A 17,176-nucleotide genomic window follows, 5' to 3' on the forward strand; every position below is an offset into this window, starting at 1 on the left:
CAATGCCAGCCCATCTGTGTGAAATTTGCATTCACAATTGCATGGGTTTCCTCCCACAGTCCAACAACATGTATATTGTAGGGAGTTGGAGTCTCCTAAAATGCCAGTAGGTGTGAATGGTGGTGTGTGTGTGACCATGTGCGTGGGCCCTGCGTTGAACTAGCGACCTGTCCAGGGTGTCTCCCTGCCTTCCCTCCGATGCCTGCTGGGATACACTCCAGCCACTTGAAACCCTGAACTCAATTAAGAGGGTATAGCTAATGGATTGATGATTGGATAATAACAATAATAATGATAACAGGAGTCAAGAGGCATACAGGAGAATAGCCCAGAAGGTATAATGTATTTGTATAAATTAAAATTCTTGGAAACCATTACATTCTAACCCCTTTAATGGAAGGATGAAATAATAATAATAATAATAATAATAATAATAAAACCACCCTGAATCTCCATCATGCAGAGGGGTCGTTAACATCGAGACCGATCAACATCAGAAGCGGAATCTTCCAAGGGGACTCACTATCACCACTGCTCTTCTGCCTTGCACTAGCGCCACTCAGCAATCTACTGAACAACAGCAGCTATGGGTACAAATCACAGAATGACAAACTCACCCACCTGTTCTACATTGACGACGTCAAGACATTTATCAAGGACGACAATCAGCAGAAGGGTCTACTCACCATCATCAAAACCTTCAGCGACGACATCAAGATGGAATTTGGAATCAACAAGTGTGTCAAAGCCACTTTCAAGAAAGGAAGACTTGCCAAGACTGCAGACTTAGACCTTGACACTGACACCGTAATCAAAGAGCTAGACCAAGATAGCACATACAAGTACCTAGGAGTGAACGAAGGAAACGGCATAACACACTTAACCATGAAGGAGAAGATCTGGAAAGAGTACCACAGGAGAGTGTGTATGGTACTGAAGAGCAAACTCAATGCGGCTAACAGAATTGAAGCTATCAACACCCTAGTGTTACCTGTAGTGACACACAGCTTCAACATCATCAATTGGAAACTGAACGATATCAAGAGACTAGACACCAAGACAAGAAAGATGCTGACCATGGAGAAGATGCAAAAGCAGTTGTCGACAGGCCATACCTACCAAGAGCTTCAGGAGGACGAGGCCTAGTCCAACTCGAACTGACCTTCAAGACTACTACTATCGGGCTGGATGCATACCTGACAAAAATTGATGACCCACTCCTTCGAATAGTAAAACATCAGATCTACTCCATCAATAAAGAAGCTGCACAACTCAAGACAGAGCTTCATGTCCCAGAAACCCCATCAACAGAAAATGAGGCAACTACCATCTATGCCAAACGAGTGAAGCAGAGGCAAAACACCATGGCCAGCAGGAACTGCAAAAAACCTGGGAGGACAAAGCAATGCACGGGAAGTATCCAAAAAGAACAAAAGATGCAGACGTGAACCAACAAAAGACAAACCAGTGGCTGAGGAGCACTGGACTGAAAGCAGAGATAGAGGGCCTGATAATCTCTGCACAAGACCAGAGCCTGGCAACCAGATCATATCACCATCACATCATCAAAGATGGAACAGACCCAAAATGCAGAATCTGTGGAATGTACGAAGAAACCATCGACCACATTGTCTCAGGCTGCCCGGAACTGGCAAAGACTGAATACATATACAGACACAACAAGGCAGCAGCATACCTGCACTGGAAGATCTGCAGGAGTTACAAGATCAAGACGAATGAGAAGTGATAGGAACATCAGCCAAAAATGGTCACTGAGAACAATGATTTCACCATCCTTTGGGATATGTCCATCCGCAGTGACAGAAAGATAAAAGCCAACAAGCCTGACATTGTTATCAAGGACAGGAAGGGAAAAGAGGTGCATGCTCATCGACATGGCAATACCATCCGAAAAAAAACACCTCAGTGAAAGTCACAGAGAAGCTGACCAAGTACAAAGACCTGGAGATTGAAATCAACAGGATGTGGGGTATGAAGACCGAAACAACACCAGTTGTCATCAGAGCTCTAGGACTCATGAAGAAGGGAATGGAAAAGTTCACTAACGTATCCCAGGCAACATCAACATCAGTGCAGTCCAGAAGATTGCCCTACTCGGAAAGGTCCACATATTACGACAAGTACTGTCAATCAAGTGACATTTGCCCTATAGTGTCTCAGGTCCATAGTTTGGGCCTGGCTCTACAGGATGTAAAACAGGAAACATGATATAATAATAATAATAATAATAATAATAATAATAATAATAATTGCTCTATTGGCAAGAATTTTGAGGGCATGGGACCAAATATCATCTTTATGCCAGTTAAGCCTCCCCAGTGGGCAACAGAGACTGTGAAGGGCTTTCAGAGATTAAGACACCAAAAGAGAGCCAACATAAGACAATAACTCCCTGGAAGCAGGCTTTGTCAATTATCTCCCTGAACCACAGAAAGAGAACGATAGAAAGTCTGTAATAAGAAAAATATGTGTTAGCAAGATCTCAATCCCTAGCCAGCAGTAACAGTCCTGAACAGCACTAGAGTTCTTTTTTTTTGTATTATGCTTTGTATGAATAAAGGAAGAGGGGGTAGAGTATGAGCAAGCAACTCCCAGACTGTGGCCTTGTCAAGACAATAAGAAGGAGGTTGAATCCGGATCCGGATCGGCAGAGGGGGTGGAGCAGCAACCGGGACAGCTCAGAAGAGTGGGGTAATTGGACGGGTACAACTGGGGAGAAAAAGGGTGAAAAATCAAAAAAAAAAAAAAATTTCGAGTATGATAAAAGAAAACAGAGCTGTGTGTGTGAGTGTGTGCACATGTGTGTGTGCGTGCGTGCGTTCGTGCATGTGCTTTCATTAACATGGCAGCATATGCCTGTGTGCACATATGTATGTACACTTATGTCAGATGCATTTCTCACATGGTGAATCCTGGTTGGATGACTGATGGTGTAGCAAGGCTGAGTACACTGGAAAAGGGGGATAATTGACACCCTCTGTCTGAATGTGTATGTATGTATGTATGTATGTATGTATGTATGTATGTATGTATGTATGTATGTATGTATGTATGTATGTATGTATGTATGTATGTATGTATGCTACATGCATGGATGTAAAAACAAGTGTGGGTGCTGGGGATTCATATGGAGGGTGGATGGATGGTGGGAGCCAGGGCCTGTCTACTGGCGTTCGAGGATATGCACATCATTTCTGAGTCACTGATGGGCTCTAATGCAGAATAAGGAGAGCCAATCAACTCCAATCTATCCACTCTGCCAGAGTGACACATTGTAGGGGTACGTCAAGGCCAGCACGCTGCCACATTTTGCTGACAAATCATTACATTAGACGTGTCAACAGAGCGGGAAGAAAAGATTGAAGGGAGTTAGATACATTAACAGCCCTATATCCTTTTTTCCCCCCAAACCAACCCTTCTTTCCATCTTTGCAACAACAAAAAAGAATATACACACATACACACACACACACACACACACACACACACACACACACACACACACACACACACCGATCAGCCAAAACATTAAAACCACCTGAGACTTCTGCCATCAGGTAATACCGTTGCCATGTTTAGGTAGGTGGTTCATGCCGAATTAACATCCACATGAATGCCAGGGCACAAGGTTTCCCAGCAGAACATTGCCCAGAGCATCACACTGCATCCATCAGCTTGCCTTCTTCCCATAGTGCATCCTGGTGCCATCTCTTCCCCGGGTAAATGATGTACACACACCCAGCCATTCACATGATGTAAAAGAAAATGTGTTTCATGGGACCAGACCACCTTCTTCCATTGCTCCATGGTCCAGTTCTGATGCTCATGTGCCCATTGTAGGCATTTTCAGTGGTGGACATGGTTTATCATAGGCACCCTAACCAGTCTGTGGTTACACATACTATTATAGCCCGCATTAACTTTTTCAGCAATTTGAGCTACAGTAGCTCTTCTGTGGGATTGGACCAGACAGGCTAGCCTTCGTTCCCAACTCTCATTAATGACCCTTGGGCACCCATGACCTTGCTGCTAGTTCACCGGTTGTCCTTCCTTGGACCACTTTTGATAGGTATGACCGCTGCATACCAGGAACACCCCACAAGACCTGCCATGTTGAGGTGCTCTGTCCCAGTTGTCTAGCCATCACAATTTGGCCCTTGTCAAAGTCCCTCCGCAGAGATGAGAGAGATTTTTAACCCTCAAACTCCCAGGCCTCTGGTAGAGGACCCAAGCTTGAGGAAGACACACACACCACCTGAAAAAGGGTGAGAGGGAGATATGTGTGTGTGTGTGTGTGTGTGTGTGTGTGTGTGTGTGTGTGTGTGCAAAATGGTTGAGGGAATAGTCAACTAGGTGGTCTCAAGGGAGCCCTATTAATTAGGCTCTACTTTTTCCAGATCCTCTTGCTATTTAGGTCTAGACACATTCATGATAAAGAGACATGTATAAAGCTTGGCATATCATAATCTATATTTTATTTGCACCATATTTTTCTTTAACACCTAATTAATAATTTATTTCATTTTAAGTTTCTTTCTCTATCATCATGTGACATGGTAACTAATGCACCACCTATTAAAAGTGCTTCCCTCTCCATAAGAGTGTTGTCACCAAACTAATGTAGGACTAATCTACAAATTTGACTACTATTACTGGCTGCTCCCGTCAGGGGTCGCCACAGTGGATCATCCATTTCAATCTCTTCCTGTCCTCTGCATCTTCTTCTGTCATGCCAGCCAACTGCATGTCCTCCCTCACCACATCCATAAACCTCTTCTTTGGCCTTCCTCTTTTCCTCTTGCCTAGGAGCTCAATATTCAGCATCCTTCTACCAATATACCCAGCATCTCTCCTTCGCACATGTCCAGACCATCTCAATCTTGTCTCTCTTGCTTTGTCTTGAAACCGTCCAACCTGAGCTGTCCCTCTAACATACTTGTTCCTAATCCTGTCCTTCTTTGTCACTCCCAATGAAAATCTTAGCATCTTCAAATCTGCCACCTCCAGCTCCGCCTCCTGTCCTTTCATCAGTGCCAAACCATACAACATAACGGGTCTCACTACCATCTTGTAAACCTTCCCTTTAACTCTTGATGGTACCCGTATAATAATAATAATAATAATAATAATAATAATAATAATGACATTTATATAGCACTTTTCTAGACACCCAAAGCGTTTCACATTGAAGGGGGTAAATCACTTCAACCACCACCAAATGTATAGCACCCACCTGGGTAATGCATGGCAGCCATTTTGCGCCAGAACGCTCACCACACATCAGCTTGAGGTAGAGAGTGTGGAATCATTAAGCCAATTACATGGGGGGATGATTAGGTGGCCAGATGGAAAGTCAGGATGGGAATTTTGCCAGGACAGTGGGGAACCCCTTAATCTTTGTGATAAGTGCCATGGGATCTTTAATGACCACAGTGAGTCAGGACCTCGGTTTAACGTCTCATCCTCATCCGAAGAACGGCATCTCTTACAGCAATGTTCCTGTCACTGAACTGGGGCATTGAGATATGAGATTTGTTGTTATTTTATTAACACCAGAGGGAAGACTTCCCCCTATTGGCCCATCAATACGACTTCCGGCAGCAACTCATTTTCCCGGGAAGTCTCCCATCCGAGTACTAGCCAAGCCCATACCTGCTTAGCTTCTGTCATTTGGCAGAGCCAGGGTACATGTTGGTATGGCTGCCGGCACATCTCTTATGTCACAAATCACTCGTGAGACACTTCTCCACTCACTCCACCCTGCCTGCACTCTCTTCTTTACCTCTCTTCTGCACTCCCTGTTACTTTGAACAGTTGACCCCAAGTATTTAAACTCATACGCCTTCATCACCTCTACCCCTTGCAACCTCAGCAATCTGCTGTCCTCCCTCTCATTCACACACAGGTATTCCATCTTGCTCCTACTGACTCTCATTCCTCTTCTCTCCAGTGCATACCTCCACTTATCCAGGGTCTCCTCAACCTGCACCCTACCCTCACTATAGATCACAATATCATCTGTGAACATTATAGTCCATGGAGACTCCTGCCTGATCTCGTCCATCAACCTGTCCATCACCCTTGCACACAAGAAAGGGCTCAGAGCCGATCCTTGATGTAATCCCACCTCCACCTTGAATCAGAATAAGAATCAGCATCAGAATACTTTATTCATCCCCAAGGGAACCCATCTGTCATTTCAACCGCACAACTCACCACTGTCACACTGCCCTCATACATATCCTGCACCACTCCTACATAATTCTCTGCAACTCTCGACTTCCTCATACAATACCACACCTCGTCTCTCGGCACCCTGTCATATGCTTTCTCTAAATCCACAAAGACACAATGTAACTCCTTCTGGCCTTCTCTATACTTCTCAATCAACATTCTCAAAGCAAATGTAACCTGCAAGACAGGGGAATGGGCCTATGCTTGCGCAGGGACAGTTTACAGTCTAATGTCTAAGTTCAGTGGAGATTGGTGTAGGTTTTTTTCTAGACCAGATTCTAGTACTGACCCCAAAGACAACACACACACTCGTGGGTATAGTTTACAATAAAAAAAAACAATTTATTTCAACAGTTCAAAGTAAAGTTATTTCAATATCAATACTAAATTAGATGTGTTATATATATATATATATATATATATTACTCTATTATACTTTTTAAAAGTCCTTCCTAATATTCTATTTATTGTCTATATCTATCTATATTCTATTTTATACCCTTCTAATATATTACTTATGCAGCCATATTCTACACTAACAAATTAAAGAAAATAATCCAAAATAAAGTATGAGTGCACTCAAAGAAAATAATAAAGAAAAGAAAAGGGGGAATGATTCAGTCTTCCAATCTGTGCAAGGTGCAATGTCCAGATCCTACCACAATCACAGGGGCAAGTTAATGTAGAGGCGATGATGATGAATCCAAATCCAGGGCGATGATGGGGGCAATCCAAAGGGGGTATCCAAGGGTTCCAAACGGTGTAGCAAGGGGGGTTGTTCGGGGTACTAAAAAAACCAGTCTGCACAAAATTGTACAGATTCCTTATTAATTGCAATCTCTATCAAACAATTACAAACAAAATAAAAACACCCAAATCTAGAGTCAATTCTCAGAATTAAATCATTTCCTACATATAACTAATATGCGGCTGAATGACAACAGCCTATTGCTGTAAGAACAGTTAAAAACAATGTCATCGCAGCCAGGCTGCGGCACTATCAACGTGAATTCACGTCTAGCTGGCTGCTATGGGTTCCATGGATGCCATGTAGCCCGAGTTGGCTCGGTGGCTAGTGGCAACTGGAGCTTACAGTTTTTTTTAACAACAAGCATATTGTTATATTTAAATGTCTAACATTCCTACATCAAATAAACCCTATGGACCGGGTGTCCTGACTGGTTTTAAAGCTCTGAATCATATGGGAACTGCTAAGGATCATAGATATACGTTTTAGCTGGGTTAGCTTAGCTTAGCAATTAATGGAAAATTGTCAGTCTTTAGATTTCAAGATTTTAAACTCTTATCTCACCAGGATTCCAGCAGCGTACAAAACACAAGAGAAAAGAGTATTCCTTCTTCCTTCAACAGGAGATCATCTGTCTTTGGATAAAATCAAGATATCCTACGTAAATGGCTATGATTACATGGAACACAGAAAGCTGTTTACTTTTTAGCTTTGGCTAGCGGCTCACCAAGGAAGCTTCGTGGGAGGGATCTTTTTTGTCGTAGTTCAAATGTCCTGTAGCTCAAATATCCGTAGTTCAAATATCAATAATTCAGGTATCCATAGTCAAAGTTGTCCGTATTTCTAAATATCCGTATTTCTCTTCTCTATTGTCGACGGTTGTTTGTATGGTTTAAACTCTGTAGCTCGTGTGCCTCCTAGAGGCAACTCGTGGAACTTACATACGTCACAGGGTACATGTAATCATGTGGGTTACACAAACATCACATCTGTGGTGCTCTTTCGTGGCATGAAAAATACTTCTGCTCAATAATCAGTATGCTTCTTCTCCACTCCTCAGGCATCCTCTCACTTTCCAAGATTGTATTAAATAATCCAGTTAAAAACCCCACTGCCATCTCTCCTAAACACCTCCATGCCTCCACAGGTATGTCATCTAAACAATCGCCTTTCCACTCTTCATAGCTTCCCTCACTTCCTCCTTGCTAATCCACACTTTCTGATTCACTATCCCCACATCATCCAGTCTTCTCTCTATCTCATTTTCTTCATTCATCAGCCCCTCAAAGTTCTCCTTCCACCTTCCCAGCACACTCTCCTCGCTTGTCAGCACATTTCCATCTCTATCCTTGATCACCCTAACCTGCTGCACATCCTTCCCAGCTCGGTCCCTCTGTTTAGCCAATCGGTACAAGCCCGTTTCTCCTTCCTTTGTGTCTAACCTCTCATGCAACTCACCAGACAGCTTTTCCTTTGCCACCTCTCTTTTCACTTTACACCACATCTCCGTGTCTACTTTCTTCATCTCTCTGACTATCCCACTTCTTCTTTGCCAACCTCTTCCTTTATAGACTTTCCTCTACTTACTCGTTCCACCACCAAGTCTCCTTGTCTTCCTTCCTCTGCCCAGATGACCCATCAAGTACCTTCCTAGCTGTCTCCCTCACTATTTCTGCAGTGCTTGTCCAGCCATCCAGCCATGCTTAACTACCACCCAGCGCCTGTCTTAACTCCTCCCTGAACTCTACAAAACAGTCTTGCTTCTTTAACTTGCACGGATTGATCCTTGGCTCTGCCGTCACTCTTTTTCCTCTTCTTGGTCTCCAAAGTCATCCTACAGACCACCATCCAATGCTGCCTAGCTACGTTTTCCCCTGTCACCACCTTGCAGTCGCCAATCCCTTTTAGATCACACCTTCTACATAAGATATAGTCCACCTGAGTGCACTTTCCTCCACTCTTGTACATCACCCTGTGTTCCTCCCTCTTCTTGAAATATGTATTCACCACAGCCATTTCCATCCTTTTCGCAAAATCCACCACCATCCGTCTTTCCACATTCCTCTCCTTGACACCATACCTGCCCATCACCTCCCTTTAACGACATGCCCATTGAAGTCTGCTCCAATCACCACTCTCTCCTCCTTGGGTACACTCTCCACCACTTCATCCAACTCACTCCAAAATTCTTCTTTCTCTTCCATCTCACACCCAACTTGTGGGGCATATGCACTGGTAACATTCAGCAAGACAGCTTCAATTTCCAGCTTCATACTCATCACTCTGTCTGACATGCTTAACCTCCAACCTCCAGCACACCCTTGGTGTACTTTTCCTTCAGAATTACCCCTACCCCATTTCTCCTCCCAATCGCACCATGGTATAGTTGTAATAGTTTGAACCCACCTCCAATAATCCTGGCCTTACTCCCCTTCTACCTGGTCTCTTGCACACACAGTATATCTACCTTCCTTCTCTCCATAATATCAGCCAGTTCTCTCCCTTTACCAGTCATAGTGCCAACATTCAAAGTTCCGACTCACACCAACACACTCCTACCTTTCCTCCTCTCTCTTGCTGCCTTTGGACATGCCTTCCCCCTCTCCTTCTCCTTCACCCAACAGTAGCATAGTTTCCACCGGCACCCCGCTGGCCAACAGTACCGGTGGGCGCTTATGACATTTATCAACAGACCTTCGATTTACAGCTTTAATCTACACATTTGACTTAATACATTCAATTACTTTAATTTAAGGGTTTAAGAAAAAAAAATATAACTTTGTTAAAAGAAACACTCAAGGTAGGGAAAATGCTCAACAAATAAGGACCAAAATAATCCAGTGAGTCAAGTAAATTCTCAGCTGTCAATAAATGTATTGACAGCTGGATATATATATATGTGTGTGTGTGTGTGTGTGTGTGTGTGTGTGTGTGTGTCCTGTGATGGCCTGTCCAGGGTGTCTCCCCACCTGCCGCCCAATCACTGCTGGAATAGGCTCCAGCATCCCCGTGACCCTGAGAGATAAGCATTTGGATAATGGATGGATATATATATTTCAATGTATTTATTGGTGGTTTGTATGTTTTTGATAGTTTGTTCATAGATCTATTTATTTTTGTGTTTGCTAGCACCATCACTGAATAGTGGCTACATAACCAATGTCTTTGGCAACTTAAAAATTGACAGGCATAACAGAAAACAACACCACACAACTGATTTTGAATCAATGAAAATCTTGCAAAGCATACCTTTTTTTCAAGGAGATAATGAAACACAGATTGATAGAGGTTCAGAAAGAGGTCCTTGTCACTGTGACTGGCTGACTTCTTCTGGCCATGACTTTAGAATCCAAGGGCCGAAAAATAATAACAACCCTCCCCCCCAATAAAATACACATACCTCCAAAAAAAAAACCCCAAATCCTTCTTCTTTGAGATAGACTTGGTGCGCCTCATGTATTTCACTCTTCCTTTCCCTCTATTTCTACTTTAAGTGCAATCATTATCATCACCACATCACCAGCTCCCCATAACAATAACACAAGGCTGTACCCATTACCGCCTTTATTGCCCAGACCTAGCAGACATATCATTGTTGCCTGTGTTTGTGTGCCGATGTCCGGGCAGATAAATGCTGATTGGCGCGTGGCTGAATGTGGGCAGTGTGGAGTGATTAATCAGTGTGATGAGTGGAGATGAACACTGCACAAACAGAGACCATACTCAGGCCTGTAGCACCCAGCAGGGAGTCTCTCTCTCTCTCTCCTCCCTTTCATTTACTTTTTTTTACCACTCTGACTGTATTTCTAAGAAATGAACTGCTTACTGCACCCTTTACACTGTGAGATTACTTGCTTAGAATGATCTCCTATGATCATTAAATCCTAGTTTCACCAAGATCAGGGGTAAGGTACATGCAGTCTTAAGTACTGAGCATGCTATTCAACAGCCCTGCTGGAAAAACTGGCGGCTCAGCACATCGATCCAGAGTGGTTTGATAGCAGTTTGAAAGTGAGAAGAGTGTGCTCCGTTTTAAACGGTCACCTGGACTGTCCATTGTTTTTCCCATCAAGCTGAGTGTAACGAGGCCATGGTGGGAATGAGGACATGTATGTAGGCAGAATTATTGATGGAGAAATGCAATATCTCCTCTGCCGAAAGGCTAAAAGTGGAGAAAGGTCAACACGTTAACGTCCTTTCTCTCTCACAAAGCAGAGGGGGGTCCAATGCCGCTCCTTGCGCTCTGTACTCTGCCAGATTATCAACCAATTAAAGGTCATCACAGTCAAAATGATAGTCCTGCAGGGACCACTCGCCTAGAAAGGCGCCATCTACGTACATACTGCTGCCCTCACCATCCTTTACTGCGGTCTAGAATCTAAGAAAGACTGGCTTCCGTGCATGTTTGTTGATAAAACATGTGGGAAAATGGAAGGAACACATATCATCACCACAAGGTCTTCTTTTCACCTTTTCCTTTTTCTAAATAGGAGCGAGCTGCTAACTCAATACGCTTGGTTTGAGCAACACATCAAACGTGTATGATGCCCCCTGGTGGTTGACCAAGATTAACATTGGCAAACATGCCCATATGCACAGCCCAGAAACAGTCTGCTTAGATTATATTGACATCAAATATTCTTTCATTTACTTCTCACTCTTAAGGGCTACACCTCCTACTTCACATATTCAAACAGAGATAAAAGACAATGGGATGGCAGAAACGGTTGATAAAAGGATAGGGCGGCACTGTCAGTGAAAATTGTGGCTCGTGCTGCCAAATGACGCATATTTACCTCAAACCACCCAGCCCATTCACAATTACTGCTTTCTCTGAGACAACAAAAACAGAAACAATGACTAAACAGGGAGCCTTTAGGAAGATCATCAATCATGGTTTAAGACAAAGGCTGGAGGAAAGGAGGGTGGAGTTGGGGAGAGTTTGCCAAGCTATGGCCTGCATAATCCATTATAGGGGTATGAATAGGGGTCTCGGTGGTCGATGTGAGAATAGGGAGAGAATATCTTGTGCCAAAATGGATCACATCAAGCTTCAAAAGGGGTCACAAAACTACCCAGTAGACATAGAACATAAACAGCGCAAAGCTAATTTTATATTTGAAAGTAAGAGCAATGCATGGACACAAATATGCAAGAACACACACACACACACACACGCACGCACGCACGCGCGCACACACACACACACACACACATTTCTGCCTTTGAAAAAACTGCAGGAAGTAAAAAAAAAAAGAATAAAGGGGCACACACACACACACACACACACACACACACACACACACACACACACACACACACACACACACACTCACAGAATGCCAGTCTCACCTGGATGAGTGATTCGCTCAGTCTTTCCTCGTCAACCTCCAGCACGATGTCCCGGATCTCTTCATAAGGCAGGCGGAACGAGCCCAGGAAAATTGCTGTTGTGATGGAAAGGGAAGAGAGGGTCAATTCCTCTCCTTTTTTTTTTTATTAAAACACAGGGTTCAAAGAGACATATTAGCCCTCAGACAAAATGACCACGGACCTAACTTGTTACTTGCAAAAAGTAATACATGTTCTGCCCCTCAATAGGATTGTTTGTGTCACCTTGACAAAACCTGGGAAGGAAAACATAAAGACTGTCACACCATGAACGTTTGGTGTTTTATTGTGCCGACAAGCAAGTCAACAAAAATTAAATCCTCAGTTTAAGCAGTACCTTCGTTAAAGCATCCAACTCTGCGGCATCTAACATTACTACATCTAATACTTCTATTATCACTTATTCTTTATTCTTGTCATTATAAATTCCTGGAGAGGCGTCTGGGTAGCATAGCAGTCTATTCCGTGGCCTACCAACATGGGGATTGAGGGTTCGAATCCCCGTGTTACCTCCAGCATGGTCAGGAGTCTCTACAGACACAACTGGCCGTATCTTCGGGTGGGAAGCTGGATGTGGGTATGTGTCCTGGTCACTGCACTTGCGCCTCCTCTGGTCGGTCAAGGCACCTATTCAGGGGGGAATAGCGTGCTCTCCCACACGCTACGTCCCCCTGGCGAAACTCCTCACTGTCAGGTGAAAAGAAGAAGCTGGCGATGCCAAATGTATCGGAGGAGGTATGTGGTAGTCTGCAGCCCTTCCCGGATCAGCAGAGGGGGTGGAGCAGCGACCGGGACGGCTCGGGAGAGTGGGGTATGTGGCCGGACACAATTGGGGAGAAAAAAAAAAGGGGGGGAATCCCAAAATAAATAAATTCCTCGAGAGACTTGTCAAGGTCTGGATGGATACACAGTTATGTTGGATTCTCTACTGAGTATAACGTTTTGCTCTTCATGTGGAGCCTCTCCATGTGCCTGCAAAGGAAGTAGGAGCTGATAGTGCATCCAGGTGGCTGCCGCTGGTGGAGGTTTGGTACCGAGCTACCCACCAGCTGCTGTGCTGCTACATCACAGAGACTTTGTAACTGTACTCTTTACCACACAACTATGAGAAGAAGCTTATCTTTTCTTTTTCTTTCTTTCTTTGTGTCATGAGAGGGAGCTTACTCATTTCTCCACCAACTGGATGCACCGACAACATACAAATCATCCCGAAATTGAAAAGAAATGGTATGATGGTCCATCCATCCATTATCTGAACTGATTTATCCTGCTCTCAGGGTCGCGGGGATGCTGGAGCCTATTTCCAGCAGTCATTGGGCGGCAGGCAGGGAGACACCCTGGACAGGCTGCCAGGCCATCACAGGGCCCGCCCGCCCGCCCGCCCGCCCACACACACACACACACACACACACACACACACACACACATTCATACCTAGGGGCAATTTAGTATGGCCAGTTCACCTGACCTACATGTCTTTGGACTGTGGGAGGAAACCGGAGCCACCGGAGGAAACCCACACAGACACGGGGAGAACATGTAAACTCCACACAGAGGATGACCCGGGATGACCTACCAAGGTTGGACTACCCCGAGGCTCGAACCCGGGACCTTCTTGCTGTGAGGTGACTGCGCTAACCACTGCACCACCGGGCCACCCTGGTATGATGGTACGACATGTAAATGTAAATTGATATGCAAATGTAAATATGTAAACAGTATGGTTCTCGGACAGGTGTTGCAAAATGTAGGGGTATGAACCGACCACCCACTCTCTGATTAAGCGGTCGCATTTTATGGATCTTGCTTGTATCATCTGTATTGTGCATACTGTACAACGAGACACCAAGTATTTAGGACCGTCTCATAAACAGTGCGTTCAAAATGTGTGAGGAATCATTTGGCAAGAACGGCACACGGTAGGTGCTGTGTGTGAATGAAACACCTTTCAGGCGTCTTGTGACACTCTCACAGCTCTGGCAGCAAACACAGTTTTATCAGTTACCAAATTTAAGACAGCGTTTCAAATAATTGCCAGCTGAGTACAACATTTAAATATCAGAACTTAGATTTAAAATACAAAACAAGCAAACAAACACAAAACGATGATGACAGACCTGGTGTTTGGTCAGTTATGGAGCTACATTTTCATAAGGTACTGATTCTCGGCAAACATTTTGTCAACTAGCCTTGCTTACATATGCAGTGATGTCCTGGAAGTCTTATAGTTGGGAAAAACAAATGCTAAAAAATAAAACAAAAACAAAGGAGCACATTTCTTTCTTCAACATTCATATATGTGCAGAAGACTAAGGGCTTGTGTGAGGTCGCTGTGTATCTGGGAATGTGGCATGGTGCACACTCATGAAAGAATGGCAAATGAGGAGGCTGCACCATCCCTCTTGCCCTCTGTGTAATGTATAACCTGACAAAGAAACACAAGCTTTATCAGTCTGGCCAGGTGATGGTATACATAAACATTATACCAGAATACATAAACTGGGACTGGCATTCCTGTCATACCTTCTAGTCCACCCCCCTCACCTCAACCAGCATCCTTGACTTGCCAACACTAACACACATCAACATTGAAAAGCAGGCTTCGAGGGTTCAAGGGCAAACAGTGAATATGATCTATGATGCAATGGTGTGTGTCAAGGCCACCCGGGGGAGCTGTGTGTGAGTGAGTCTTCCAAACCATCGCCATTGTGGAGGTGAAATTTTACACACTTGCTGTAGCCTTCTGCCAAAAATCTGTAGCCCATCCACCAGGGCTGTAATCACAGATGGTGACACTAATCACCATCTTCAAAGTTCATATATGAATATGATGGCGCCCATGCACACACTGCACCCTCACACACAAGTAAGAAAGCAAACATGTGTGTGCTTACAAAAGCATGCGTGCACACACTTTTACGCCTGTGTGCCGTCTTCACGTTTGATTTGCAAAACCATTCCCCGACATTACATCCCCATATTTTCCCTGATGAACTCATTCATCTGTCATCTGCCCATGGAGGAGGCGTCGATATGAAGCTCAAACGCACCTCTGTCAATGCTATCACCACTCGTAGGAGGGAAATTGGTAGGGAGGTACATATTTGTTGACATTTGTTGATATTTCTGAGAAATACGCCGTCTCCCTCAGCGTATTTTGACATTCCAGTTTGCTCCCACTTGTGCAACTCTCAACCATAATACACAGAGATTTATCTCTCACCTATAAATGCATTCATCTCAGACTGATGCATCCAGCTCATACACATGTACTCTTCCCGTACGAGAGAGACAAGGAAAAAAAGGAAAACGAAAAAAAAAAACTGGGGAAAAACAAGAAGAGGTAAAGGGTGTGTGAGTGCATGCATGTGTGTGTGTGTGTGTGTGTGTGTGTGTGTGTCGGGAGGGAGGTTCTGTGACCTGTGATCTTAGCATTTAACATGCATATTTCATGAGGCGTTATCGGCTGAATTGTATCACTGAGGTAAGGGATATCCAGGCTGAGACAGAAATCTCTAAAGGGTGAGGGACGCAATAAAAATTGCTTTCTCATGCTCCTCCCATCAATCAACGGGAGGCTTCCGGCAGTCACCAGTTTCTTGGTGTAATGAATTCATACACACACTTTATGGAGATGGGGACTATGGAGCGCGGTGGGGAGGGGGGTCTGGGATGAGCTTACCATACGACAGTGAAGCATAAGCTTTTTATTGATAACTCCTATCCAACCCAAGATGATAACCGAGCCAAGCACCATCCCTCTTTCCAGCTAAATGTACAGAAATTAAATAGAGGTCGAAGGTTGAGGTGGATGGTAAATAAAGCTATGGAACTGACTGGTGGTCCACATGGGCTGCTTAGGATGATCACAATACCTGGGTGTAACTTGGTCACTCGATTGAGTAGTTTAGTTAACCAGAAATCTGATTATTATAAATTAGCAGTTTATGCTGATATTTTCAATATTGTGTGTAATGCAATTACTCTAATAGCCACTTCTACATGATTATTTTCAAAATTGCTGTGCAATCCATAAAAACAACAATTGTTTTTTTGTTTTTGTAGTTTTGTCTATTTTCTGCCCTTTAGGCCGTGTAGTGGATTTCTGTCACTTTAATCAATATAGTTTTATTTTTGGTGTTACTACAAAATTAGATGACAGCATGGCAAATGAAAATAGACCACAGGGTCATCACGTTTTTTTTGTGTTTTTTTTATTATCATTATCATTCTAATTGGGATGCTGAAGAGGCTTGGGGACTTCCTCTTGCACTGTGCTAGTCATGTTTGTTAATCTGGCATCTGTGACTTTTCTCTGACATGCACAATTTCAAAAACAGAAAGAAATTAAGAATAAGACGTACACATGCATCATAACATAGAAAAATGTATCTAAACTCCAGGGGCCTTAAGTATTTTTTTTTTACATTTTTCTCCTCAATTGTATCCAGCCAATTACCCCACTCTTCCACGCCGTCCCGGTCGCTGCTCCACCCCCTCTGCCAATCCGGGGAGGGCTGCAGACTACCACATGTCTCCTCTGATACACGTGGAGTCGCCAGCTGCCTCTTTTCACTTGACAGTGAGGAGTTTCACCAGGGGGACGTAGCACGTAGGAGGATCATGCTACCCCCCCTCCCCCCAAACAGGTGGCCCGACCGACCAGAGGAGGTTCTAGCGCAGCGACCAGGACACATACCCACTTGCAGACATGGCCAATTGTGTCTGTAGGGATGCGCAACCAAGCCGGAGGTAACACAGGGATTTGAAACGGTGATCCCC

The 17,176-nt window shown here is 44.1% G+C and overlaps 1 protein-coding gene across 5 annotated transcripts in view; it reads right to left on the reverse strand.

The window, feature by feature from the left end:
* Positions 1 to 17,176, reverse strand: part of diaph2 (diaphanous-related formin 2) — a 621,385-nt gene that overhangs the window by 279,254 nt on the left and 324,955 nt on the right. For all 5 annotated transcript variants that reach the window (XM_056275993.1, XM_056275983.1, XM_056276006.1 and 2 more), the window contains one exon: positions 12,356 to 12,450. In XM_056275993.1, the coding sequence (XP_056131968.1) occupies positions 12,356 to 12,450 (95 nt within the window). The remainder of the gene's footprint in view (positions 1 to 12,355; positions 12,451 to 17,176) is intronic.

The sequence above is a fragment of the Lampris incognitus genome, chromosome 1 (assembly GCF_029633865.1).
Source record: "Lampris incognitus isolate fLamInc1 chromosome 1, fLamInc1.hap2, whole genome shotgun sequence".
NCBI classification, from domain to species: Eukaryota; Metazoa; Chordata; class Actinopteri; order Lampriformes; family Lampridae; genus Lampris; species Lampris incognitus.